This window comes from Hippopotamus amphibius, chromosome 15, assembly GCF_030028045.1.
Source record: "Hippopotamus amphibius kiboko isolate mHipAmp2 chromosome 15, mHipAmp2.hap2, whole genome shotgun sequence".
NCBI classification, from domain to species: domain Eukaryota; kingdom Metazoa; phylum Chordata; class Mammalia; order Artiodactyla; family Hippopotamidae; genus Hippopotamus; species Hippopotamus amphibius.
Window position 1 is genome coordinate 24,823,080 of NC_080200.1, and position 27,398 is coordinate 24,850,477.

Here is a 27,398-nt window from a genome sequence, read left to right on the forward strand (position 1 = left end):
CCCCAGGATTTGCATTTCTATTAAGTTCTCAAGTGAAGCTGCCGTTGGTCTGGAACTACATTGGAGAACCACCAACCTAGAGCGAGCAAAAGTCTTCGTGCCCTCGTGAGTAATAGCGAGGAAAAGTGCCCGCGCCGGCGTGTACAGCAACAAAGCCAGAAAGCCGTGCAAGAGGGGAAGAAGAGGTTTCGGCCGTCCTGACCCCGGCCTCGGAGGCACTTCCGCGTTCCCTCTAGGCACCGCGGAGGCCGCAAGGTCTCGATGGTCGCCCGGATCAGGGGCGTGTCCTGGGCTGGGGGCGTATCCTGGGCGGGGAACGGAAGGCGGGCCGAGGCTAGCCGAGAGCTCTCGTGCCGGACGTTGCGCGGCCGCGACGCCCGATGCCGGCGGAGCCGTGGCGTTCTGGGCTCCGCTCTGCCAGTGGTATCTGGCACGAACCCACGAGGCTCCGGTAGGCGTCGTCCCCCTGGCATCGCCGACTCGGCCCTTCTTGGATGTGGGAGCGGGGCGCCCTGGCGTTGCGTTTTCTCAACGGTACCCGAGGCGTTGGCCCTCGCTGGTGCGGGCAGACGACGGGTAGGTGGGACTGGGACAGGGACAATGGACCTCCGGGCGCCGAGCTCAGAGGGCCGCACGGGGGCGCTCTCGCTGCGGGACGGGGAGGCTGGGCCGGGACCGGGGGCGGGCTCAACTGGGGCGGAGCGGGCTTCGGGGTGGGAGCCTTTGGGAGAGGCCAGGCTGTGGGCCGGGCCGGGGCCCGCTAACGCAGAATGTACCAAGGGAGGAGTGGCCTGGATACTTGGGCGGAATCTGGGGCGGGCCCGGGTTGAGGCGGGATGGACTGTGGGAGGAGCTGGGGCTGGGGCGGGCTGACGCGGGGCCGACTGGGGGCGGAGTGGGTGGACATCTGTGGGCGGGGTCGGGCGGGCTGGGGCGGGGTCGGGCGGGCTGGGGCGGGGTCGGGCGGGCTGGGGCGGGGTCGGGCGGGCTGGGGCGGGGTGCGGCTCCACCCCACGCCCCTTACGGGGAGGGGCGGCTCCGAGTGGGGACGCTCTGGATGCTGGGAGGTTCTGGCTTTTCTACAATTTCTGCCTGCTTCTGGGATTGCGGAGGTTTCATAGCGTCTTTTGTTTTTTCCGCTTTCCCCCCCTTTTTGTTTGGTATTGAGATGGGTAGGAGAAGAAGGAGGAGGGCCCCGTGTCACAAAGGCCATTCCTGCTCTGTGGTACACCTGGCTTAGCTTTGAGGCTTTTACGTTTATAAAATGCCGTATTAATTTTTTTTTTAAAATAAGAATTTGAAAGTAGGTTAAGGGTAACTTAAGAATTTGAAAAAAAGTTTAAAAATTAGTACAAGAATTCCCACGGTCTAGCCATCTAGGTTCCCCAGATCCACGGTCTAGCCACCTAGGTTCCCCAGATGTTAACATCTTATTTAACAGAACAATTAGCAAAACCAGGACACCTAACATCTACAGGCCTTATTCAGATTTTTTTTTTGCTTTTCTCGCCCATTTCCTTTTTGTGGTATAAGATGCAAGTCAGGATTTAGATGCATTTAGTTGTCGTGTCTCATTGGAAATATTTATATTTTAAACAGTAGAAGCCCTCTTACCTCCAAGATCCTTCAGAGTGGCCCTGGGACCACCAGATCTCAAATCAAAGAGGCTTTTTTCTTCCTGGGTGCCAGGGCCAGTTGATAACGTCCAGCTGAGCCTCTGGGCAGCTTTGGCATAGGTGGTCACCATCTGTGCTTTGACCCATCTGGCCTTTGGTTGCCTCAGCCTCTGCTGGTTCTCCTACCTCTCAAGTCAACCTCCTGCCCTCAGATCTCTGCAGATGCTCTCTTTGGCCAGCTTCTATTTCAGTGTGGGCTTCCTCCCTTGCATGATCTCTTGTGGCTTCAAGGATTCTTATGGCTTCAAGGATTCTTGTAGCTTTGAGCATTCCATAAATCCTAAGAAAACTCACTTGTTCATCAGTTCAGCCCAGGCCATTTCTGCATCTCAGACCCATGGGGATTGTGCCCTATTGGTACTTTTCTGGGTTATCTCAAAAGCATTTCCATCCCAGTATGTGCAAAACGTGGCTCCAAATCATCCACGTCTCATCCCCTTCTAGTGCTCCTGGCCTTTGTGAATGGCATTACGTTACCCCAGCCACTCAGCCTTAACCCTAGGAGGCCTCCCTGATCAGTCCTTTCCCTACCCCTCAATCAATGCAGAGTTGTTGATATACTTTTTGAATCCCCCTTGGGGTGGCCAACTTTTTTCCATAGGCACCACCATCCTGACCATCTCTCTGTCTCCCTGCGCCTGCTTTGGTGTCTTCACTCAGCTGTCTATATCACAGTCAGAATAATCTTGTTAAAATGTAAACCCAATTGTGTCTCATGCTCTGCCTGTAATCATTTTTGATTTCCTTTTGCTTCAGGATAAAGACAAGTCTCTTTAAACAGTGCTTTCAAGACCCTGTATAGCTGGTGCAGCGTCTTTATGTACCCTCTTTCCCTTGGGTTCCCTACCCTGTCCTGACTGGCTGTCGTTTGCTGTTTCTTCTGCTTGGGATTCTGTTCTCTGCCTACACAGGGAATTTTAACTCTTCCTGCAGGTCTCTTCCCTAGGGAAGGTCTACTCATCCCTTCCTTAGAGAAGTGTTCTGTGATTTTCCTGACTAGATCCAAGTCCTATTTTGTAGGTCCTAATCTCTCCCACTTCCTCTTTTTGGTAGCCCTGTTAGAGTGGCAATTTTATACATGCTTAGGCATCTAATAAACACTTCTGATGTTTGCTAAAGGAATGAACAAATTAAGGACTGCTTAATATGGCTGCCTAAGAGCCTCTGTCTGGAAATTATTCCCATTGGTTTTGTTTAACCTGTAGGGCACTGCTTACTCTTCTCCAGTTCCTCTGTTGGTTCTGTCAAACAGGGCAAGAAGGATGGAGGGGCCACACAGTAGGGGATGGAGGGGCTGAGGAGCACAGCCTGAAGACCACTGAAAGGGAGAAATGGATTCTTCTGCCCTTCCAGCCTAGCTACCCTTTTTGTCCTTGGTTGAGGCCACTGTATCAGTTGGCTCCCCACTGATAGACATTTCCTATGCAGAGTTTCAGAGAATCTTCAGGAATGCATTTTGGTTAGGGTCAGTGAAATAGTAAGAGTTCCCAGTATTTTTCTAAATAGCTATCTTGAAGCCAGAAAGTGAAGATGAAAATGAAGGCCTGATACAGAATGAGGAGAATGCCCTGCAGTATGGCTATTTGCTCTATAGCACAAGTTGTTCAGTTTGGCAAATATTTATTGGATGCCTGTTGCATGCCAGGATCTGTGTTGGCTTCTGGGGGTACAAAGGTGAATAAATTCTGCACCTGCCCTGCCATCTGGGGGCATGTGGTGGGGTCATGTGTTGTAACTGAGGTGAAATCTGTGAAATCTGTGATAGAGCTTCTACTTGGAGAAGGAGGTTGCAGGACGTGAGTTCGCCTGAGCCTAGGTGGGAGAAGGCTGGGGATCCAGCTGTTAGTGGCCTTGACCTTTTTCCAGGGGTCGTGGGATTGTGACCTCGGGAAGTTCTCCCTAGGCTCTGAGGATGGGCTGGTGTGGGAATGACTGATTGGGAGCTGTCACTGAATGTTGGTGAGTGGGTAAGGGAGAGGAAAAGTTGATGAGATGAGCTGCTGAGGGTGGTGTGACTGAAATGGTAACACAGGTCGTACTCTCTGACCCAAACCCAGCTAGACAGGGGGAAAAGTCAGATGTTTGATTTTTATCAAAGTCACACTGAAGCACTCCTTAACCAAACATAGGATTTCTGCAGCAATATGTATTACTATCTATAGTAAGTGATAGAAATAGGTATTATAAAGAGCCTTAGATAGTTTCAGGTTTTGCTGCCAGAGAGTTTGTTGCCAAATTTTGAAAAATTGTTCAGTTTTCACATTTTTGACTTCTGAGAATTGTGGGTGAGGGGTTATGGATCTGAAATAACAGCTACCACTTGTAGAGCTGGGTCTGTTGTATGTGCTTCACATGCACTGACTCTCATCCTCATAACACTCTACAAAGGTTGGTACCACGAAGATTGCATTTTGCAGGTGAGGAGATGCGGGCCTAGAGAAGGTAAGTGATTTGCTCACAGTCACACAGCTCACCACTGTTGGCTCCATAGTCCACATTCTTACCAGACTGCATACGTGTGAATGGGACATTGGGGAGTTGCAGGACCAAAGTCTTTCTCTCACGCCTCAGACACCTGGCATCAGCAGCCAGTCTGTATGAGTGCCAAGGAAGGTCAGAGGAGAAGGGAGGCAGGAGCCCTGTAGAGATTGTGGTTACACACACAGTTCATTGAATGCCTGTGGGGATTCATTTCCTTGGTGCCTGGAGCTTGTGGTCTGCTTGGGCAGTGAGCTTTTCTCACAAGCTATAGGGGAAGTTAAGTGCCGTGTCAAGTGGACCAGAGGAGGAAGTGGGTGATCTGAGGCACTGTGTTGACAAGCTGGGATGCAGGTTAGCTGGGCTTTGAGAGAATTCAGGTAAATGATTTCATGAGGATTCTATAAGGAGATTCTTCATGAGAGACACAGACTTTTGAGTGAGGAGATGACCGTACTCTAATTTTCTTCCTCTAGCTGCAAAAGATATGTGTGTTCTGGAACACCACAGAAGATGAAAGGCTTCTGCCTGCCACTTCCTTGTCACTGCAGTCAGTGGTCTTCCCAAAGGACACTGAGTGGGTCAACTTGATCATATTTTCTCAGGTGTGTGGGAATGTCCCTGTGCCTTTGTGTGTGCATGTGTAAGTGTGCAAAATATACATTCAAAAGTATATAAGATTCATAGGAACAGTTTAAAGGGTCATGAACCAACTTTGAACATGCCATTCAGTTTAAGAAAGAGAGCCTTGTCAGAATCTTAGAAATCCCCTGTATGTCTGCCCCAATTGCATCTTTTCACTTCAGCGGTAACTGCTGTCCTGAAGTTCCTCTTTATCATTTCCTTGCTTTTCTTTATAGTTTTACCATGTGTATGTATCTCCAGGTAATAGTTTTGTTTAACTTTTTGATCCTTATGAAATGAAATCATGTAGCAAGTTTTCTATTTATTTATTTATTTTCCTCATTGTCTTTTATTTTATTTGAGATTCGTTTAGTCGTGTGTGTGGCTAAAGTTCTTTACTCAACTTTTCTGTGGTATTGCACTGCATCCATTCTGTTGATGGCCGTTTGAGCTGTGCCTAGTTTTTGTGGCTCTAAATAAACAGCGCTGCAGTGGCATTCTTGTCCTGGTCTCCTGGTGTACAGATGAAGTAGTTCCCAAACAAGGGTGAGGGAGGTGAGACGGGTAAGGGAAGAAAGGGAGACACTTCTGGTTGTTATAACTGGGAGGTGGTGTGCTCCTGTCTCTAGTGGGTAGAGGCCGGGCACACTGTTTTACATCCTACAGTGCACAGGACAGCCTTCCCACCTCCTCCAAACCCCCCCCCCCCCACCAAAGAATTGTCCGACTGCAAATGCCAGTGCCAAAGCTGAGAACCCCTGCTCTAGGGTATATACCTGGGGTGGACTGCTGGGTGGGTGGGTTTGTGCATGCTCAGGTTTAGTAGGTACTAACACACTGTTTACATGCCTTTCAGCAGTATGTGGCCTCTTGCATTACTCATTGTCCTTTTCAACACTTGATAACCTCTGCCTTTAAGATTTTGCCAACTTGGTATCTGTGAAATGATATCTCGTGGTTTTAATTTTCATTTCCTGAATAGTAATGAGATTGAGCATCTTTTCATGCCTGTCTTCTTTTTGTAGTTCCTTTGAGAAGTGCCTCCTGATGTCATTTTGCCCATTTTCCTGTTGTGTTATTTGTGTTTTTCTTAACTTTGTCTAGGGGTTTCTTTATATATCCTAGATTCTTCTTATCTCCTAGATGCTAATCCTTTATATTTTTTGCAGATGACTTCTCCCATTTATGAATTTATTCTGATGGAGTGAAAAGTCCTTAATTTAAATGTGGTAGAAGTTATCAATCATTTTCTTTATGGTTAATGTTTTTTGCCAGTTGGTGTGGTTCCTGCCAGATCCCCAGGTGGATGGGACTGCCTCCGGGACCACACTGGAGCAGTGCTGAAATGAAGTTTCAGTGCTGCTTCAGGACCCACAGCTGGCACTAAGGTTGGCAGACCTGCCACCAGGGGCACAGATGGGTGTTGCTGGGTCCCTGGGTGAACAGGAGTGAGAACAGGGCTAGAGCCAGGTCACAGGCTTCTTCAGGATCTGTCGTCTGGTCCAAGGCTGGTAGGCCTGTTACCAGGGGTATGGACAGCATGACTCCTCCTGGGTCCCTTGTCAGATGGTTACAGGACCATGACCAGGCAAGTCTGGAGCTGAGTCTATACGGAGTTGGGGCTGCTTTCACTTTGCTGGCAGAACCATGTGAGCTTGCCACCAGGGTGTGGGCCTGCCTTTTTAAAGTAGCTATCCTTGGTTTTGGGGTTTGCTAGAGTTTTGCAACCTCCTACCTGGATCCCAAGGTTTCCACAAAGGCACTTTTGTATGTAGTTGCCTGCCAAATCATTGTTTGTATATGGAGATGCATTCCTATTCCACCATCTTGCTAAGTCACTCCCTGTCTCCATTTACCTGCGATAGATCAAACATATCAGTTCTGCTCTTCAAGTCTCAGTAATTTTGTCTGCTTGACCATTGATTACTGAAAGAAATGTGTTGAAATCTCTTACTATTATGATAGATATGTCAATTTCTATAATTCTATAGTAATTATACTATACTATAATTATACAGTACTATAATTATACAGTAATTTCTACTGTATTTTGAAGATATATTGTTAGAGGCATAAAGTTTAAAATTATTATATCTTTCTGATGAGTCACACCTTTTTCCTCTGTGAAGTTACCCTCATTTTCTCTGATAATGCTTGTTTTAAATTTTGTTATTTTTAATTGTAAAAAGCATGAAATAAAATTTACTATCTTAACCACTTTTATGTGTACATTTCAGTAGTGTTAAGTATATTCACATTGTTGTGCAGCTAATCTCGAGGACATTTTTATCTAACAGAGCTGCAACTATACCCATTAAACATCAACTTTGCATTTTCCTCTCCACCCACTGTTGGTAACCACCATTCTACTTTCTGTTTCTATGAATTTAAATACTTTAGATGCCTGATGTAAGTGGAATCATACAGTATTTGTTTTTTTGTGACTGGTTTATTTCACATAGCATAATGTTCTCAAGTTTCATCCATATTGTAACATGTGACAAGATTTCCTTCCTTTTAAGGCTGAATAATGTTCTGTTGTAGGTATATACCACATCTTCTTTATCCATTCATCCATAGGTGGACATGTGAGTTGCTCTCACCTTTTGGCTATTGTAAATAGTGCTGCTATGAACCTGGTGTCTCTTTGAGACCCTGCTTTCAATTCTTTTGGTTACATACCCAGAAGTGGGATTGCTTGATCATATGGTAGTTCTATTTTTAATTTTTTGAGGAACCACCATACTGTTTTACATAGTAGTTGCACCATTTTATGTTCCCATCAGCAGTGCACAAGGGTTCCAGTTTCTCCACATCCTTACCAACACTTGTTATTTTCCGGGGGTTTTTTTGATAGTGATCATTCCAATCAGTATGAGGTGATGTCTCATTATAGTATTGGTTTTCATTTCTCTAGTGATGAGTGATGTTGAGCATCTTTCATATGCTTTTGGCCATTTGTATATCTTTAGAGAAATGACTGTTCATGCTTTTCATCCATGTTTTAGTTGGGTTGCTTTTTTTGTTGTTAAGATATAGGAGTTCTTTATTCTAGATATTAACTCCTTGTAAGATATATAATTTGCAAATATTTTCTTCCATTTCATGTATTGCCTCTCTACTTTGTTGATTATATCCTTTGATGAAGTTTTAAATTTGATGTAGTCCCATTTGTCTATATTTGCTTTTGTTGCCTGTGCTTTTGGTGTCATATTCAAGACATCATTGCCAAATCCACTGTCGTGAATCTTTTCCCCTATGTTTTCTTCTAAGAGTTTTATAATTTTACCTCTTACATTTAGGTCTTTGATACATTCTGAGTTAATTTTTGTATATGGTGCAAGGTAAGGGTTCAGCCTTATCCTTTTGCATGGATATCCAGTTTTTCCAACACCATTTGTTAGGGACTGTCCTTTCCCTGCTGAGTGGTCCTAGCACCCTTTTTGAAGATTACCTGGCTGTATACATGAAGGTTTATTTCTGGCTCTCTATTCTGATTCATTGATCTATACGTCTGTCTTTAATGCCAGTATGGTACTGTTTTGATTTTTGTAGCTTTGTAATATGTATTGAGATGAGGAAGTATATGTCTTTCAACTTCGTTCTTTTTCAAAATTGTTTTGGCCATTTGGAGTTGCTTGATATTCCATGTGCATTTTTAGATGGATTTTTCTATTTCTGCCAAAAATGCCATTGGGATTTTGATAGAGATTGTATTGAATCTGTAGATCATTTTGGGTAGTATTGACATATTATCAATATTAAGTCTTGCAGTCTATGAACATGAGATGGCTTTCCATCTTTTGGTATTTTTTTTAAATTGCTTTCTTTAATGTTTTATTGTCAGTTTACAACTACTTAACCTCCTTGGTTAGGATTGTTCCTAAATATTTTATTCTTTTTAATGCTGTGGTAAGTGGAATTGTTTACTTAATTTCCACTTCAGATTGTTTATTGTTAGTGTATAGAAATACAACTAAAATATATAGATTTTAGTGTGTTGATTTTGATTCCTTTAGGGATTTCTGCATATAAGATCATGTTATCTGCAAGCAGATAATGGTATTTCTTCATTTCCAATTTGGATACCATTTATTTATTTATTTATTTATTTATCTTGCCTGAATGTTCTGGCTAGGACTTCTAGTATTATGTTGAATAGAATGGCCAGAGTGGGCATCCTTATCTTGATCCTGTTCATAGAGGAAAAGTTTTCAGTATTTCACTATTTCATATCATGTTAGCTGTGATATTTTTTTATGTATGTCATTTGTTATGTTGAGATGGTTTCCTTCTAGTCCTAGTTTGTTAAGTGTTTTTATCATGAAAGAGTGTTGAATCTTGTTAAATGCATTGCCTTCATCAATTAATATGAACATATGTTTGATTTTTACATGATTTTTACATGTTGAACTTTTCTTGCATTCCAGAAACCCCACTTTGTTGTGTATAATCCTTTTTATGTGCTGTTGAATTCAGTTTGCTAGTATTTTATTGAGGATTTTTGTTTTCATATTCATCAAGGCTATTGGTCTTTAGTTTTCTTCTAGTGTTTTTGTCTGGCTGTAGTATCTGGGTGAGGTTGGCTCAGTTGTATTTTTCAGCTCTAGAATTTCTGTTTGGTCCTTTTTATATAGTTTCTATCTCTTTGTTGATATTCTCATTCTGTTCATACATGTCCTGATTTTGTTTAGTTGTCTATCCGTGTTTTCTTTTAGGGTATTGAATATCTTTAAGAAGTGGTTTTGAATTCTTCATTAAGAAATTCAGCAATCTTTTTCTTTACGATCCAGTCTGGAGTTTTATTTTGTTCCTTTGATTGGGCTGTGTTCCCTTGTTTCTTTATATACTTTGTAATCTGTTGCAGAGATTTGGCCATTTGACAAAACAATCTCCTGTCCCAGTCTTAACTGACTGGCTTCATTTAGTGGAATACCTTCACCAATTAGCCCACGTGGAAGTTTGGGACCTCCCCGTCCTTTTCAAGTGATGAATCTTCTCTGGACTTGTGTGTGTACTTTTAATGGTCTCAGTTTCACTACACTGATTGTCCTTATTTCTTTTCAGGAGGTTGTGTAATTTTTTGCTCTTCCGGGCATCTGCCTGCTAGGCTGCAGAATCTCTGCAGCTGCTGTGCTGAGGGATGTGCCTACATTTTCAGTGTCTTCCAAACTATGCCACCATGCCTGTCAGTGCTGCAAGTCTGGTGGGACAGAAATCTGTCCCTCAGGCAGCCCCCAGACAAACCAGAAGGTTGGGTACATGGCTCACTTGTTTCCATCCCAAGGGAGGAGCCCCCATACGCAAAGTTTTCTCCTAGTTGCACCTAACTACACTGAGATGGGGGAGAAGCATGTGTGTGCAAAATGCCATGAACTTTTCCTACCCTTTTCTTTTTTTTTTTTTTTTTTTTGGCGCACGGGCTTAGTTGCTCCGTGGCATGTGGAATCTTCCCAGAGCAGGGCTTGAACCCGTGTCCCCTGTATTGGCAGGCGGATTCTTAACCACTGCACCACCTAGGAAGTCCTTCCTACCCTTTTCAATGGAATCCCTTCTTGGTTTTCACAACAAAACCTGTTGATGTGATCCTAATGGAGGCTACAATTAGGGTTGATAGAATTAAGATTAAACTTTGTAGAACTGTTGTGTTTGAACAGGCGTTATGTGAAGTGGTTGCGTCTCTTTTTTCTAATTGTATTATGGGGATGGACATTGTATCTGGGGGTGTTTCCCCTACCTAATATTGTAAAACAGAAGATGTAACTCTGCCCTTTGAGCAATATTAATTGGACATGCTAAATAGGAACCAGTAAGGTTGCCTGAACCCACACAGTGTGGAATAGAAATAGGGACTAATTCTCTGTGTGATAGCCCTAAGTGGAGCCGAGACTGTGATTTATGACAGAGGCCTGTGAGTGCCTCCCGTTGATCACTCCTGGGAATACTAGAGAATTTCCATTTGAGGGGCATTTACTATTTTGCCATTTGCTATTCTTAATTGAATCTACCCCTATGACTGAAGGACATAAAATGATCTTAAAACCTGAAATACTCATAATGTGTAGGATGATGTCAGAGAATCACTGTAATGGAGATGCCAGTGCCCAGAAGGGTTTCATAATAAAATAGAAATGGTTTATACAGGATTATGCTGCCTGAGGAGTGCAAGGAGATACAAATAGGGGGCTGCTTTTTCTTCAGGACCGACACTGAAACTGTGTGAGGAGTTGCTGAATTCTTTGGTCACTTGGGCAATGCCCTATAAAGAACTCTCAACTGACCAACAGAGTTGCTTGTTTTGTGGATGGCATTTAGAAGGTGAATGGATGACATTCTATTTGGAAGACCACCATTCTGATTGAAGAAGGTAAAACAAATCAGCTTAGTGGGCTGACTCACATGCTGTTTTCCTAGCAGTGATGGAAGAATTGAACAATGGTAAAAGCTCCTATGTTTGGAGATTCATGGATGCTGGCCAGTAGACTGCCCATATGGTCAGGCAGAAGGGCAATGGAAACCTGGCCCATTAAAGGGTTACCCTTATGGGGCACAGCCTTATGGAGATTCGAGGGGTGCAATAAAGTAGGACATGTCAATGCCCATCAGAAGAACTCTCTTCCAGGATTGGAAGGTAATTGGGATCAACAAGAAGATACTCCTATATGCTCCCTTGAGATGGCCACCTGGGTCTGTGAAATGTATGGACATAGGGGTCACTGCAGCAAAGTAGAGATGGGTTGAATTTAGTCATAGTCCTCTTGTACTCTCTGAGGCACAAACTGCCAGTAAGAGCAGTTTGTGTCTCTGTCAACAAGAGAGACAGAGACTGCAGATGGCTATATGGCAGATTCCCTGGTGGGGAGGCTCTGATCATGGCTGGCAAGTGAGATGATGCTGGAGCCCTGGGGGGCTACAAATGGGTCCTGACACTGGGAATAGACACTGATTCTGGACAGGGATATGCCTAACCAGTGGTAGATGAAAATACTCAGAATACTGTGAAAGAACTGGAACAGAAGATTCTGCACCAATTTGGATTGCTGACTGTCATTTCTTTAGGCCAAGGAACACACTTTACAGCCCATAATGTCCAACAATGGACAGAGAAATATTCTCCTCTGAGTACTAGTTTGGTAGAGAATTGTAATGGGTGATTGAAACATTGGTTGTCTAAAATGGGGGAAGATAAAGGCATGAAGGTCTGGCTTTACACACCTTCATGAGTGTCTACTCATACTCAGCGTGAGTGGGACTAGAAGAGTATCTCCACTATTTTTCTATTTTTCTGGTGGATCTGGGGAAGTGGGGGAGAGAAAGGAGGCTGGTGTGACTTACCTTCTTGCTGAAGGAGGAGGATGTTAGTATAATAACTATAGTTTTGTCTCTCTCTCTTTTTCTTTTTCTTCCTCACATAACCTCAACTTTTTGTTTGTTTGTTTTCCCTACCTGATGGCAGTGGTCATGTGACCAGGGCTGAAAATACAAGTGCCCCCAAACAGGAATGATTCCTAAGCAAGAAACTCTTACCTATATTTTTAAACCTTATGTCAGAATTCCTAAGAGCCTGATAGGGCAGAATGTATCTTCACCCCATCTGGCAAAATTGAATGCAGCTATATTGCTTGGTGGTGAAAATAGCACCCTAGTTCTGTACCTATGTAACCTCACCCTCTCTAAATGGGAGTGGACTGAGGGAAGGTACTTGCTAGACTAATATTGCTTTCTGCAACCTAGACCAGCACAGTGGCAGAATCTAATGAACTTTCCAAAGATGGAAGAGTTTGGGTATGAATGAAAAGAAGGAAGAATAGTAGCTTAGGGTAAAGTAGTGAATAAATGTGTTATGTAAAAAAGTAAATTCAGTATTACATTAATACCTCAAAAGAGGCTCAGAGCAAGAGATGACATTGTCTCTTAGCTGAATCATGTCAGATGTCTGAAAGAGTGAAGCCATAAGTTTGCTGAGACCACTCCTTCTTTTGGAACCTAATAAGATCAAATGAAAGACTGCAAAGCTGAGTGACCTAACCCTGGGAGACATTATTATACAACAAAATGATGAACTGGAATGATTATTAATGACTGCATGGGATTCTAATAATGTGCCAGTATCTTTTGACTTGTGTATTGTTTTGCTCTAAGGGGTCTATGGCCAGAGACCAGGGGGTGGTCTGTGAGATAATAGAAAATATATATTGATCTCTGCCCCAGTTCCTGGAACAGAGCTTCTGAAATCCTTGTAATGTCTTTTGTGATAAGAGCACTAGGAGCATCTTTTATCCTAATATTTAGTTTTTGACCTGGATTCCTGGCACAGGGTTCCTGAAACCCTTGTAATTTCCTGGGTGATAGGAGTGTCCTTTGTTCTGATGAGGTGGCTCTGGTTGGGCTCCTGGATGGCTCCTGAATGAAGGCTGGTCACCAGAGAGACCAAACCATGATTGGAAGCTTGGAATTTTCAGCCCCACCCCCCACCCCGTCATTCTCTTGAGAATGGAGAGAGTTGAAAGTGGGATTAATGCTAAATCATGCCTATGTGATGAAGCCTCCATAAAAATTCCCAAAAACAGGATTCAGAGAGCTTCCAGATTGGTGACCATGTGGAGGTGCTGGGAGAGTGGCATGCCTGAAGGGGGCATGGAAGCTCTGCACCCTTTCCCCATACCTCGGCCTGTGCATCTCTTCAACTGGCTGTTCATCTATATCCTTTATCATATCCTTTAATACACTGGTAAACATGAAGCATTTCCCTGAGTTCTGTGAGCAGCTCTAGCAAATTCATTGAACCCAAGGAAGGGGTCATGGTAACCCCTCATTTGTAGCCAAGTTAGACAGAAATTGTGGGTAACCTGGGGACCTACTACTTGTAATTGGCATCTGATGTGGGGAGCAATTTTGTGGTACTGAGCCCTTAACCTGAGGGATCTGACACTGTCTCAGGTAGATAGTGTTAGAATTGTAGGACACCCAGCTGACATTGTAGAGAGTTGCTTGTGTGGACCCCGCCCCAAATTTGGTCACTAGAAGTATCAGAAGTGAAATGTTCTGCGTGAGTGGTAAAGGCGACAAACAGGAGGAAAACAAAAGAGGGAAAGACTGGATTTTTTCCTACCCAGCAGGAGGAAAACTGGGTTTTTCCAATTTAGCAGAGCTTTCATAAAGGTATTTCTGGCCCATATATTAATGTTAACGTGCATTTCTGTGGGGAATGAGGGCCTAGAGCTTCCTAGTCTGTCATCTGTTGCTATCACCTTCCCCATATCTTCCTTTTAATTAGATAGTTTAATCTATTTACTTTAAAAATAATCACTGATAAGGGGAGACTTATTTTTGCCACATTGCTATTTGTTTTGTGTCCATCTATATATCTATCCATCTTATAGCTTTTTTTGTCTCTCATTTCCTCCATTCCTGCCTACTTTTTTGTGTTTAGTTGATTTTTTGCAGTAACATGTTTTGATTTCCTTTTAATCTCCTTCATGCATATTCTTTAGATATTTTTTGCAGTTACCATGGGATTATATAGAATATCCTAAGTGTAACTAATTTCAGCTGATACCAACTTTGCTTCAGTTGCATACATAAACTCCTCTCTTACAAAGTTCTTCCTGCCTTATATTAATGATGTCAAAAATTACATCTTTAATTTATAATTGTTTTTTATACACTTATCTTTTAAATTCTGTAGAAAATAAAAAGTGGAGTTATAAACTAAAATGACGATAATGTTTTTTCTTTTTAAATATTGGTTTATATATTTACCCTTACTGGTAACTTTATCTTTTCTCAAGTATGGCCGAGTTACTGTCTAGCATCCTTTCATTTCACATTAAGGACTCACTTTAGCATTTCTGGTATTGTGGGTCTAGTGGTAATGAATTCCTTCAACTTTTGTTTGTCTGGAAATATCTTAATTTCTCCCTCATTTTTGAAGGACAGTATTGCTGAATATGGAAATCTTGGTTTGCAATTTTTTTCTTTTAGCACTTTATTTTTTATTTTTATTTTTTTTAAGATTTTTTTTTTTTTTTTTGATGTGGACCATTTTTAAAGTCTTTATTGAATTTGTTACAGTATTGCTTCTGTTTTATGTTTTGGCTTTTTGGCCGCCAGGCATGTGGGATCTTAGCTCCCTGACCAGGGATTGAACCCGCATGCCCTGCACTGGCAATTGAAGTCTTAACCACTGGACCACAGGGAAGTCTCTCTCTTAGCACTTTTGGTCTCTAAGGTTTCTGATTAGAAATTGACTGATGATCTTATTGTAGATCCTTTATGAATTTCTTCTCTCTTCCTGATTTCAAGATTCTTGCTTTGGCTTTGACCAGTTTGATTATGATGTGGGTTGGTGTGGGTCTCTTTTGTTTATCCATACTTCAAGATTTGTAGATCTGTGCCTTCCTTCAAATTTGGGAAGTTTTTGGCTATTAGTTTTTCAAGTAGTCTGTGCTCTTTTCTTTCTTTTTTCCTTTTGAGATTCTCAAAGTGTGTATGTTGACTCAGTTGATGGTGACCCACAAGTCTCGTAGGCTCTGTTCACTTTTCTTCATATATATATGTATATATATATATATATTTTTTTCTGTTTGTAAGAGTTGATATTTTTAATAGTCCTATGTTCAGTCCTTTTTTTCTCCCTTCACAACTCTGCTGTTGAGCTCTTCTAGTGAATTTTTCATTTAAGCTTTGTTCATATATTGTTTGCCTGATTTCCTTTAGTTTTGTCCATGTTTCCATTAACTTGCAGCATATTTAAGATAGTTATTTTAAAGTCTTTGTCTAGTAAGTCTGGTGTCTAGGTGTCCTCAGAGTTGGTTCTGTCAACTTTAAATGAGCCATATTTTCTTGTTTCTTTTTATGACTTGTGATTTTTTTTTGCTGAAAATTGAAAATTTTTCTATTATAATGTGGCAACTCTGGAAATTAGACTCTTTGCCTTCCCCAGGGTTTGCTTTCTTTTTTTTTTTTTTAAGGCCATTGTAGTTCATTTTTTTTTTCTTTGAGACTTTTCCAAACTATTGTTGCAAAGACTGTATCTAGCCATGTGTGATCCCTGAAGACTCTGTTTCTATAGCTTGTGTTCAGCTAATGTTTTGACAGAGATTTCCATGAATCCCAGGAGCTGAAACAGACAAAAAACACTGGAAAAAAACCAAAAAGCACCAGCTACCTCTCCCCATCTTTACATATTTGCTATTTGCTGGGGCACTCCTTCATCACTTAGCTAGGATACTCTTAATTTTGGGATTAGGCTGAGGTAAAAGTTTAAAGTCTTCTAAGGAGTTTTTTGAGCCTGTGTCTTGGGATTGCATGTGGCTTTCTAAATTCCTCCAAACACATAGAAGCTTTTAAATGTATGGCCTGTTATGTATCTTTACCCATAATCTCTTGCCCAGATATCTGTGAATTTGTATTCTGCCTCATAGCTTTTACTACTAATAGTAACTGCTGCTTTCCCCATGTGTGTTCTCTCTTTAATTTGAGGGGAAAACTGAGTATTGGGCTTCTGGCTACTCAAGACTAAGATTGCTGCAGTGCTGGAGAGGGGGTATGAAACATTTGTATTGTTTTGAAGATGGCTTTTTAGTTAATTTTTTTTCAGTTTTATTGAAGTATAATTAACATACAACACTATAAAAGTTTAAACTGTACCACGTGATGATGACGTAATTATATTGTGAATTACTATAATAAGTTAATATCCATCTCATATAGTTACATCAGTTGTTCTGATGACAACTTTTAGGATTTACTCTCTTAGCAACTTCAAAGATACTATACAGTGGTGTTAACTATGGTCATCATATTGTACATACTTCCCCAGTTATAAACTGAGACCTCCTCATTTATTTTATACCTGGATATTTGTACCTTTTGGCCACCTTTGACCAATTCCCTCTTATTAAACCCACAACATCTGGTGACCACAAATCTGATTCTTTTCATATGAGTTCATTTGTTTGTTTGTTTTTTTAGATTCTACATATAAGTGGGATCATACAATATTTGTCTTTTTCTGTCTAACCTATTTCACTTAGCATAATACCCTTGAGTGCATCCATGTTGTCACAAATGGTAGAATTTCCTTCTTTTTTATGGTTGAATAACATTCCATTGTATATATGTACCACATTATCTTTATTCATTCATCTGCCAGTGGATGCATCTTGGCAGTGAACTTGGAGATGGAGATATTTCCTTGAAGAGTGATTTCATTTCCTTTGGATATATACCCAGAAGTGGAATTGCTGGATCATATGGTAGCTTTATTTTTACTTTTTTGAGAAACCTCCATACTGTTTTCTGTAGTGCCTGCTTCAGTTTACATTCCCACCAATAGTGCACAAGCGTTCCCTTTTCATACATGCTTGACATCTTTTTGATGACAGCCATTCTAATAGGTGTGAGGTGATACCTCATTGTGATTTTGATTTGCATTTCCTTCATGATTAGTGATGTTGAGCACCTTTTCATGTACCTGTTAGCCATTCAATAGTTTCTTTGGAAATATATCTAATCTCCTCCATATAGCACCCCAGGGCTGCGGCACCCAATTTGTGGCTTGACTTGCTCACTTTGGAGGGCAGTTGTGTGCCCTTGTAATCTTCCACTTCCTCTGAGTCCCCTTCCAGCACAGGTCCTGACCCCAACTTTTCTTTCTTTCCTACCTGATCACATGTATATCTTTCCTATGTCCTTGTTTGTACAGGAGTCCTTCTGCCAGTTTCCACTGAAGTTTTAAGTGAAAACTGTTTACATGTAGATATATTTTTAATGTGTTTGTGGGGGGTGGTGAGCTTCATGTCCTCTCACTCTGCCATCTTGATCCCTCTGATTACTATGGCTTTATAATATAATTTGAAATCAGGAAGTGTAACGCCTCCTGCTTTGTTCTTTTTAGGATTGCCTTGACTATTTGGGGATTTTTGTGGTTCCATACAAGTTTTAGGATTGTTTTTTCTGCTTCTGTAAAAAATGTCATTAAATCTTATACATTTATTTATTTGTTTATTGGCTGCATTGGGTCTTCATTGCTGCACATGGGATTTCTCTAGCTGTGGTTACAGGCTTCTCATTGCAGTGGCTTCTCTTGTTGTGGAGCATGGGCTCTAGTCATGCGGACTTTAGTAGTTGTGGCACGTGGGCTCATTAGTTGTGGCTCGAGGGTTCTAGAGCACACAGCACAGAATCAGTAGTTGTGGCACACAGGCTTAGTTGCTTTGTGGTATGTAGAATCTTCCTGGACTGGGGATCGAACCCATGTCCCCTGCATTGGCAGGTGGATTCTTAACCACTGTGCCACCGGGGAAGTCCTGCCATTAAATCTTGATAGGGATTACATTGGATTTGTAGATGGCTTTGGGTAGTATGGACATTGTAATATTAACTCTTCCAATCCATAATTGTGGGATATTTTTCAGTTTATATTTGTCTTCAGTTTCTTTCATTAATGATTTTTAGTTTCCATTATAGAGATTTTTTTACTTCCTTGGTTAAATTCATTCCTGTATATTTTATTGTTTAATGCTATCGTAGTGGGATAACAGTCTCCAATTTTTTTAAATATTTATTTATTTGACTGTACTGGGTTTTAGTTGCAGCATGCAGGATCTTTAATTGCAGTGCAAACTCTTAGTTGTGGCATACAGGATCTTGTTCCCTGACCAAGGATCGAACCTGGGCGCCCTGCGTTGGGAATGTGGAGTCTTAGCCACTGGACCACCAGGGAAGTCCCATTCCCCAATTCTTAAGAGAATTTGGTTTTAAAGTATAGTAATGCTACTGATTTTTGTATGTTGATTTTATATCCTGCAACTTTACTGAATTCATTAATTAGATCTAACAGGTTTTCTTTCATGTGGAGTTTTTAGGGTTTTCTGTATGTAAAATCATGTCATCTGCAAATAAAGACAATTTTTCTTCTTCCTTTCCAATTCTGATGCCTTTTATTTCATTTTCTCAATTTATTGCTCTGGTAGGACTTCTAGTACTGTGTTGAATAGGAGTGGTGAGAATAGGTACCCTTGTCTTGCTCCTGATCTTAGAGGACAAGCTTTCAGCCTTTCATCACTGAATATAATGTTAGCTGTGTGCTTGTCACCTATGAGCTCTGTTATGTCGAGGTATGTTCCCTCTATACCTAAGCTGTTGATAGTTTTATTTTGAAGGGTTTTTATGTTTTATCAAGTGCTGTACTATATCTATTGAGATGTTCCTGTGATTTTTATCTTTCATTCTGTTAATGTTGATATCACATTGATTTGTGTATGTTTTATCAATACTACCCTTGCATCCCAGGGATAACTCCCACTTGATCATGGTGTGTGATCCTTTTAATGTACTGTTGAATTTGGTGTGATAGTATCTTATTTAGAATTTTTGCATCTGTATTCATCAAGGATATTTGTCTGTAGTTTTCTCTCCTTGTAATGTCCTTATTCTGGCTGTGGTATCAGGGTAATACTGACCTTGTAAAAGAGTTAGGGAGTGTTCCCTTCTCTTTGATATTTTGGAAGAGTTTGGAAGGATTGGCATTAAATCTTCTTTAAATGTTTGGTAAAATTCACCTTGAATCCATCTGGTCCTGGGCTTTTCTTTGTTGGGAGGTTTTAGGTACTGAGGTTTTAGGTACGTGCTAGTAATTGGGTTGTTCATGTTTTCTCTTTCTTCTTGATTAAGTCTTGGTATGTTTTTTGTTTCTAAGAATTATCCAGTTCATCTATGTTGTCCAATGTGTTGGCAGATAAATGTTCTTACTACCCTCTATGATCCTTTGTATTTCTTTTTTTTTAAACTTTTAATTTTATATTGAAGTATAGCCAATTAACAATGTTGTGATAGTTTCAGGTGCACAGATCCTTTGTATTTCTGTGGTATCAGTTGTAATGTCTCCTCTTTGATTATAATTTTGTTGATTTGGGTTTTTTTTTTTTTTTTCTTGGATAGTTTAGCTAAAGGTTTGTCAATTTTATTTATCTTTTCAAAGAACAAACTCTTAGTTTTGTTAATCTTTTTCTCATTTTTCTCTTCTTTCCTTTAGTTATTTCTGCTCTGATCTTTATTATTTCCTTCCTTCTGCTAACTTTAAGCTTAGTTCTTTTTTCTAGTTCCTTGAGGTGTAAAGTTGGGTTATTTGAGATTTTTCTCTTTTCTTTCTGTATGTGTTTATAGCTATAAACTTCCCTCTTAGAATGGGTTTTGCTACATCCCATGTTTCTGTATGTTGTGTTTCCATTTTTGTTTGTTTCAAGATACTTTTTTATTTTCCTTTTAATTCTTCTTTGATACATTGGTTGTTCAGGAGAAACAATTTCTATGCATTCTTGAGTTTTCCAGTTTTCTTCCTGTTACTGATTTCTAGCTTCATACCATGTGGTCAGAAAAGATATTTAGTATGATTTTGGCTTTGTTGAATTTGCTAAGACTTTTTTTGTTTCCTTACAGGTAACATCCCAGTAAATGTTCTATATGCGCTTAAGAAGAATGTATACTTTGCTATTGTTGAATAGAATGTTCTGTGTATGTCTGTTATGCCCATTTGGTCCATAGTGGTGTTTAAGTCTGATGTTTCCTTATTGATTCTTTGTCTGAATGATCATGATAGATCATGTTGAGAATGGGGTATTAAAGTCCCCCACTATTATCTTATTGCTGTTTATTTTTTGTTTTTGTTCTCTTGGTATTTGGTTTCTATATTTAGGTGCTCCAATATTTAGTGCTTAAACATTTACAATTGTTATATCTTTTGATGGATTGTTGTTTTTCATTATGTAATGATCTTGTTTTCTTGTTTCCATTTTAGTATAATAAAGTTCATTTTGATGGACATAAGTATAACTACCCCTGCTTTTTGTTTTGTTTTGTTTTTTGGTTACTATTTGCTTGAAATATCTTTTTGCATTCTTTTACACTCTTTAAAGGTCAAGTGAGTATCTTGTCAGCAGCATATCATTGGATCTTATTTTTTATCCATTCAGCCATTCTGTGGCTTTTGATTTGATAATTTAATGAATTTACATTTAAAATAATTATTGATAGGTAAGGACTATTTTCATTTTGTTCATTGTTTTGTGTTTTATAAATCCTTTGTTTCTTCTATTCCTGTGTTCTTTTATGATTTGATGAGTTATTGTATTGTTATGCCTTGACTTCTTTATAATATTCTTTTGTGTAACTACCATAAGTTTTTCTTTTATGTTTGCCATGAGGTTTATATAAAAAAATCTTGAAAGGATAACACCTTAACTTCTATAACATATCTAAACTTGACTTTTTTACTTCTCCTCCCCCTCACATTTTAGATTATTAATGCTACAGTTTACATATTTTTATAGTGTGTATCTAATAACAGATTATTGTAGTTATAGTTTTTTTTATAAATTTATTTATTTATTTAATTTATTTATTGGCTGTGTTGGGTCTTTGTTGCTGCACACGGGCTTTCTCTAGTTGCTGCGAGCAGGGGCTACTCTTCATTGTGGTGCGCGGACTCCTCATTGTAGTGGCTTCTCTTGTTGTGGAGCATGAGCTCTAGGTGCGTGGGCTTCAGTAGTTGCAACACATGGGCTCAATAGTTGTGGCTCATGGGCTCCAGAGCACAGGCTCAATAGTTGTGGCACACGGGCTTGGTTGCTCTGTGGCATGTGGGGCTTGAACCTGTGTCCCCTGCATTGGCAGGTGGATTCTTAACCACTGTGCCACCTAGGAAGCCCTGTTATAGTTGTTCTAAAATGCTTATTTTTTTAACTTTAAATCTAGAATCGTTAGTGAATTATACACCTCTGTTACCTGAGTGACTTTATAGTTACCATTACCAATGAGTTTTACACTATTGTCGTATGATTTCATGATGTTAATTAGTGCCCTTTTATTTCTACTTGAAGAATTCCTGTTAGCATTTTTTTTTTAAAGCAGGTCTAGTGTATGAACACCCTCAGCTTTTGTTTGCTTGGTAAAGCCTTTATGTCTCCTTTAACTTTGAAGAACATCTTTCTGGGAACATTCTTGGTTGATAGTGTTTTCTTTCAATATTTGCAATATATCATCCCAATCTCTCCTGGTCTGAAAAGTTTCTGTTGAAAAATCTGTTACTAGTCTTATGGGGATTTCCTTGTATGTAATTTCTCTTTCTCTTGCTGCTTTCCAAATTCTTTCCTTGTCTTTGACTTTTGACAGTTTAATTGTAATGTGTCTTAGTCTAGCCCTATTTGAGTTCAACCTATTTGGGGTCCTTTGAGCCTTCTGTCTACTACAGATTTGTTGGAAGTTTGATGTAGTTAAAATTATTATCCATCCTCCTTTAAGTTTCTGTGTTTTCTGTAAGAAAGGTTTCCCAATGTGGTCATTAATATACTTTAAAAGTTTTAAAAGTTTTGCTTTTTTGCAATTACTTCTAGGACTTCACCATCTAATACAGTAGCCACCATCCACATGTGACTATTTGAATTAGAATTACTTAAAATGACATAAAATTAAAAATTCAGTTTCTCAGTCACACTAGCCTTATATCCAGTGCTTAATACCCATATGTGGCTCCTGGCTGCCATATTGGACAGCATTGATGCAGAACATGTCTATCATTGTGGCAAGTTCTATTGGCAGCACTGATGTAGGACCGTAGTCTTCAACCAGGGGAGATTTTGCTTCCTACCCTCTCCACCAGGAGACATTTGTATAGAAACCTTTTTGTTTTGCACAACCAGGGGGGTAGTTGTTCTATGGGTATATAGCAGATGGAGGCCTAGGATGCTGTCAAACTTCACATAATACATAGGACAGCCCCTGACAACAAACGAAATGCCAGTAGTTCTGACTATGGGAAACCCTGCCCCAGAATGTATTTTGTTGTGAGGTGTGAGATGGGGGTGCTTGTTCTTTTTCCCTCTGACTAGCCACACATCATTTCCTGTGTGTACTTGATCCATTTCCTTCTGGTTGATAGCGAATCTGAAGATTTTTTCCCCTTAAATGGAAGAGAAGATCCTATTGCCTTGCTGATTAAGATATGATTTTTTAAAACTGACTTCTATTGTCTTACAGACTCTTAGATTCTGCAAGTAAAGACAACCTTGTGTTCCCAGTATATCATGGCTTCATCATCAAGGTAGGATTAATGTTGATGAAAGGCTTTATGCCAGTACAGCTGACTTGAACACATGGGGATTAGGGTTGCTGACCTCTGCACATGCGAAAATCCGTGTATAACTTTATAGTCAGGCCCTCTGCATTGGCAGTTCCAACCAACCGAGTATAGTGTAGAAATAAAATCCATGTATAAGTGGGCTCACATAGTTCAGACCCATGTTATTCAAGGCTAACTGTATTTACTCCTCTGCTTTTGAAAGGCCAAGTCTATAACATTTTCAGCTCTCAGTCCTGCTGGCCACCCTAAGCAGTTGGTGTCTATGAAGCATCAAGGAGGGAGAGGAGAGAGGGAGATTGGAGAAGAGACAAGGCAAACAAAGGAGTGTGTGTGGTATAGTATGGGAGCAGCTTTGCAGCTCTAGTTCTACACTTGATCTAAAAATGTGATTTACTTTCCTCATCTTTCAAGACACAAGATGGTTGTCTTTGGGGCTGCCTCAGTTCCTGCAGGCTTTCTTACTTCAAGGGTTTGAACAGCCATGCACAGAAGGTGTTTGAGGGCCAGTGGATGAGCAGCAGCTCGAATTGGTGAGACTAGCAGAGACCGTGGCTGGACAGGCCTGAATCTGCTGCTATAGACCAGGGGAGGCCGGGGGAGGTGTGAAGATGGCTAATACCCTTTGAGAATATGTCTTAGTTTGAGGTCCATGGAAAGGAAGGGCTTCAGGTTTCCTCTCTCTTTCTGGCTGGCCCATGGAGAGCTTGAAGCATACCTAACCTCCCCAGAGGTCAGACCTCTTGCACCCTGGCCTCCAGCAGGGGGGTTGGTGGAGTCAGTGTCCTGGAAGTGAGGTTCGAGTGAATCTCTAATGCAACTTAACATGCCAAAGCCTAAGGGCAGGCCTGCAGAGAAATACCCTTTGTGGTAAAGCCTGCATCCTCCCTCTGGTGCATGGTTTTTCTCATGCAGAGGCCAGGGCATAGGGCAGGAGCAGTGCCCACCTTCCCAAGTCCAATCTATTCTCATGGCCAGAGTGATGTATCTGACCCCTCAATGTCCTGCTCCATCCCCCTCAGGGGTTTCTTGTGATAAGCGAACACAACTGATCAGGACCTCTGGAACCCTGTGGGGCCTTGGCCCCAGACCAGGCCACCTCTGCTCTACCCTTCACCCCTCGCTACATCTGTAGTGTCACTAACCTCCTTGCTTTTCATAGACATCAAGTCCCTTCAACCACAGGGCCATGCATCTGCACCTACAGTTCCTTCTCTCTGCCTGGGATGCCCTGTCTCCAACTGTCTGCAAGGATGACTTCTTCACCTCTCCAGGCCATATGCCCTGTGAGCCTTCCCTCATCATCTGTCTAAAACAGCACCCTAGCCCTCTTCCTTTGCTGTACTCTCTGTCCTTATTCAGGATGGCCCTCATCACTACCTGATGCCATCCCACATAGCTACGTATTTGTTGATATTCCTCTGTCTCCTCCATTTGAAAACAAGTGCTATGCAGGTCAGGGAGTGGAGTGTGCCCACTGCCAGCCCCTGGGCAGCACCTCCTCATGGTTGGTGCACACTAAATGTGAGTATCTCTTGTATTTGGTCCCCGCATGCACAGGGAGAGTTAGAATAGCAGTGGTTTCCATGTTTCCAAATCTATTTGACAGTTAGTGTGCAGTAGGATTTCAGATGTTGAGGGACCCACGTGAAAATCTGTCTGAATCTGTTTAGGTCCTGAATTGGGGTAGTGAGAGTTCAAGTAGGGAGAGTTTGAGAACTTGGAAAGTGAGGAAACTTACATTTGCCAAGCGAACAAGAAAAAGGGAAGAGATAGGTAAGGCAGAAGCATGAAAGCAGAGCTTCTAGGGCCACTGAGTCAGGAGACATCAGTGAATGTCACTTCAGTAGCCCAGCTTTCCTGTTGGCGGTTACTGTTAACCAGGTGATGACAGTGGCACCTGGATTCATCACTAGAGGGGATCTGCTACTCAGACACTTTATTTTAAAGAAGGAAAGGAAGTACGGAATACCTCTTTAGAATGCCTCCCTTCATTAAAATACTTCTGCATTTAGATGAGTAATCTGTGTTTGTCTGGAAAATTCACTTATCTGGCACTGTGCCTGGTGGTGTTGGATTTGAGATGCTGTTGCAAGTGGGAGTGCCCCCTCTTGAGCAGTGTTTGAGTGGGGTTTTCTAATGAAGCACTGGCTTTCCTACGTAGCTCCTCTTATTCTGTTTCCTGTCATTGCAGCAGCCTCACTACTGGGAGAAGTACTGGCTCAAAGGTGAAGTCCATGAAGTTGCTTGAGGTTCTGAATGCTCTAGAGGAGGATGAATCTGGCCACAGTAGGGAGGAGATCTTCATCGCACCGCCCAACAGTGCTGCAGGGAACTTCACTGATGAGGACTCAGGTGATGAAGACGGCTGGCGAGGACCCCACCTTCCCGGCAATGTGCTGCATGCCTTTGTGGTGCCTGAGGACTCTGGCGCCGGGGAAGATGATGACGGCCTGCAGCTGCAGCCAGCCGTGAAGAAGCAGAAGGCAGTGGTGGAACCTCAACGTGTTTGGACCAAAAGAGATATCTGCCCGGACTTCAGCCGTTGGACAGCGTCAGATCCTCATATGGAAGATCTCAAAAGCCAGGAACTGAGTCCTGTAGGCCTCTTTGAATTGTTTTTTGATGAAGGAACAATTAATTTTATTGTTAATGAAACCAATCGTTATGCTTGGCAGAAAAATGTCAACCTGGGTCTCACAGCCCAGGAATTGAAGTGTGTTTTGGGCATTTTGATTTTAAGTGGTTATATCTCCTATCCAAGGAGAAGGATGTTTTGGGAAACATCCCCTGATTCACATCATCATCTTGTGGCTGATGCAATTAGAAGGGACAGATTTGAATTGATCTTCTCCTACCTACATTTTGCAGATAACAGTGAGCTTGATGAAAGCGATAGGTTTGCCAAGGTCAGGCCTCTCATCGTCCGCATGAACTACAATTTCCAGAAGCATGCACCCTTGGAAGAGTTCTATAGCTTTGGCGAGTCCATGTGTGAGTACTTTGGCCATCGGGGGTCCAAGCAGCTGCCTGCGGGGAGGCCTGTCCGGCTGGGCTACAAGATCTGGTGTGGGACGACCAGCAGGGGCTATTTGGTGTGGTTCGAGCCTTCACAGGGCACGCTGTTCACTAAGCCGGACAGGGGCCTGGACCTGGGAGGCAGTATGGTGGTGAAATTTGTGGATGCACTTCAGACTCGTGGCTGTCTGCCATACCACATATTTTTTGACAAGGTTTTTACAAGTGTCAAATTGATGTCCATTTTAAGGAAGAAAGGAGTGAAGGCCACAGGAACCATTCGTGAGTACAGAACTGAGCGATGTCCCCTTAAAGATCCCAAAGAGCTGAAGAAAATGAAGAGGGGTTCGTTTGATTACAAAGTTGATGAGAGTGAGGAGATCATTGTGTGCCGCTGGCACGATAGCAGTGTGGTCAACATCTGCTCCAACGCTGTGGGCATAGAGCCAGTGGGGCTGACCAACCACCACTCGGGAGCAGCCAGGACGCAGGCCCAGGTTCATCAGCCATCCCTGCTGCGGCTGTACCAGGAGAAGGTGGGGGGTGTCGGCCGCATGGACCAGAACATCGCCAAGTACAAGGTGAAGATCCGGGGCATGAAGTGGTACTCGAGTTTCATTGGCTATGTTATTGACGCTGCTCTTAACAACGCATGGCAGCTGCACAGGATATGCTGCCACGATGCCCAGGTGGACCTTCTGGCCTTCCGGAGATATGTGGCCTGTGTGTACCTAGAGAGCAACGCCGACACGTCATCCCAAGGGAGGCGAAGCAGGCGGCTGGAAACCGAGAGCCGCTTTGACATGATTGGGCACTGGATCATCCACCAGGACAAGAGGACCCGGTGTGCCCTGTGCCACTCGCAGACCAACACCCGCTGTGAGAAGTGCCAGAAGGGCGTCCATGCCAAGTGCTTCAGGGCATACCACATTCGGTAATGCCTGATGGGCATGGGGAGCCCTCTGGATGCTTGGTTTGTAATGAGATGTTTACAGCTAAGTACATATAGCATTTGGGGCACTTGTGTGTTGTGTTGACAAAAAGAGTCCTGAATCCCTGATTTGGTTTTGTATTTGTCCCCGTCTTCATTACAGTTATCTTTTTATTATCTTCTATTATGCCTACATATTAAACAAATTAATATTTATGTTAGTAATCATAAATGTTTGTAAAGATATGTTTTATACTGTTATTTATGTCAACTTATGGATCCCTTTTTATTCAAATAAAAATCTTACTTTGGGGTATAGCTGTCCTGCTAAGGACAATTGAATGTAACCAAAAACGTTAGAGAAACTTTTGTGAACAGTAAAAAGATTTTATAGTGTATGCTGTCAGTTATAATCTAAGATATAGGCAGTATTGTTTCAATATGATGAAGGATACCTTAATTATATTTATTTCATTTTAATTTAATGCTCGCAAACTGTCCAGGGGTAGATAATCTGCCATGTATTTTTCCA

The 27,398-nt window shown here is 41.7% G+C and overlaps 1 protein-coding gene across 13 annotated transcripts; it reads left to right on the top strand.

Annotated features, from left to right (window-relative positions):
* Positions 1-27,398, top strand: PGBD2 (piggyBac transposable element derived 2). 13 transcript variants are annotated; one of them, XM_057710532.1, is made up of 4 exons: positions 1-105; positions 4,631-4,759; positions 22,818-22,881; positions 25,112-27,398. In XM_057710532.1, the coding sequence occupies exons 3-4, from the start codon at positions 22,865-22,867 to the stop codon at positions 26,871-26,873; spliced, it is 1,779 nt and encodes a 592-aa protein (XP_057566515.1). In that variant the 5' UTR covers positions 1-105; positions 4,631-4,759; positions 22,818-22,864; the 3' UTR covers positions 26,874-27,398. The 13 variants fall into 13 exon arrangements, with proteins under 13 accessions (XP_057566515.1, XP_057566517.1, XP_057566516.1 ...); XM_057710533.1 differs by lacking the exon at positions 1-105 and adding an exon at positions 346-451; XM_057710530.1 differs by lacking the exon at positions 1-105 and adding an exon at positions 440-576.

Excerpts from the sequence above, each read along its gene's own strand:
- PGBD2 (XM_057710529.1), top strand. The coding sequence starts at position 381 with ATGCCGGCGGAGCCGTGGCGTTCTGGGCTCCGCTCTGCCAGTGGTATC. Across the intron at positions 452-25,111 it reads CACGAACCCACGAGGCTCCG|CAGCCTCACTACTGGGAGAA; the intron begins GTAGGCGTCGTC and ends CTGTCATTGCAG.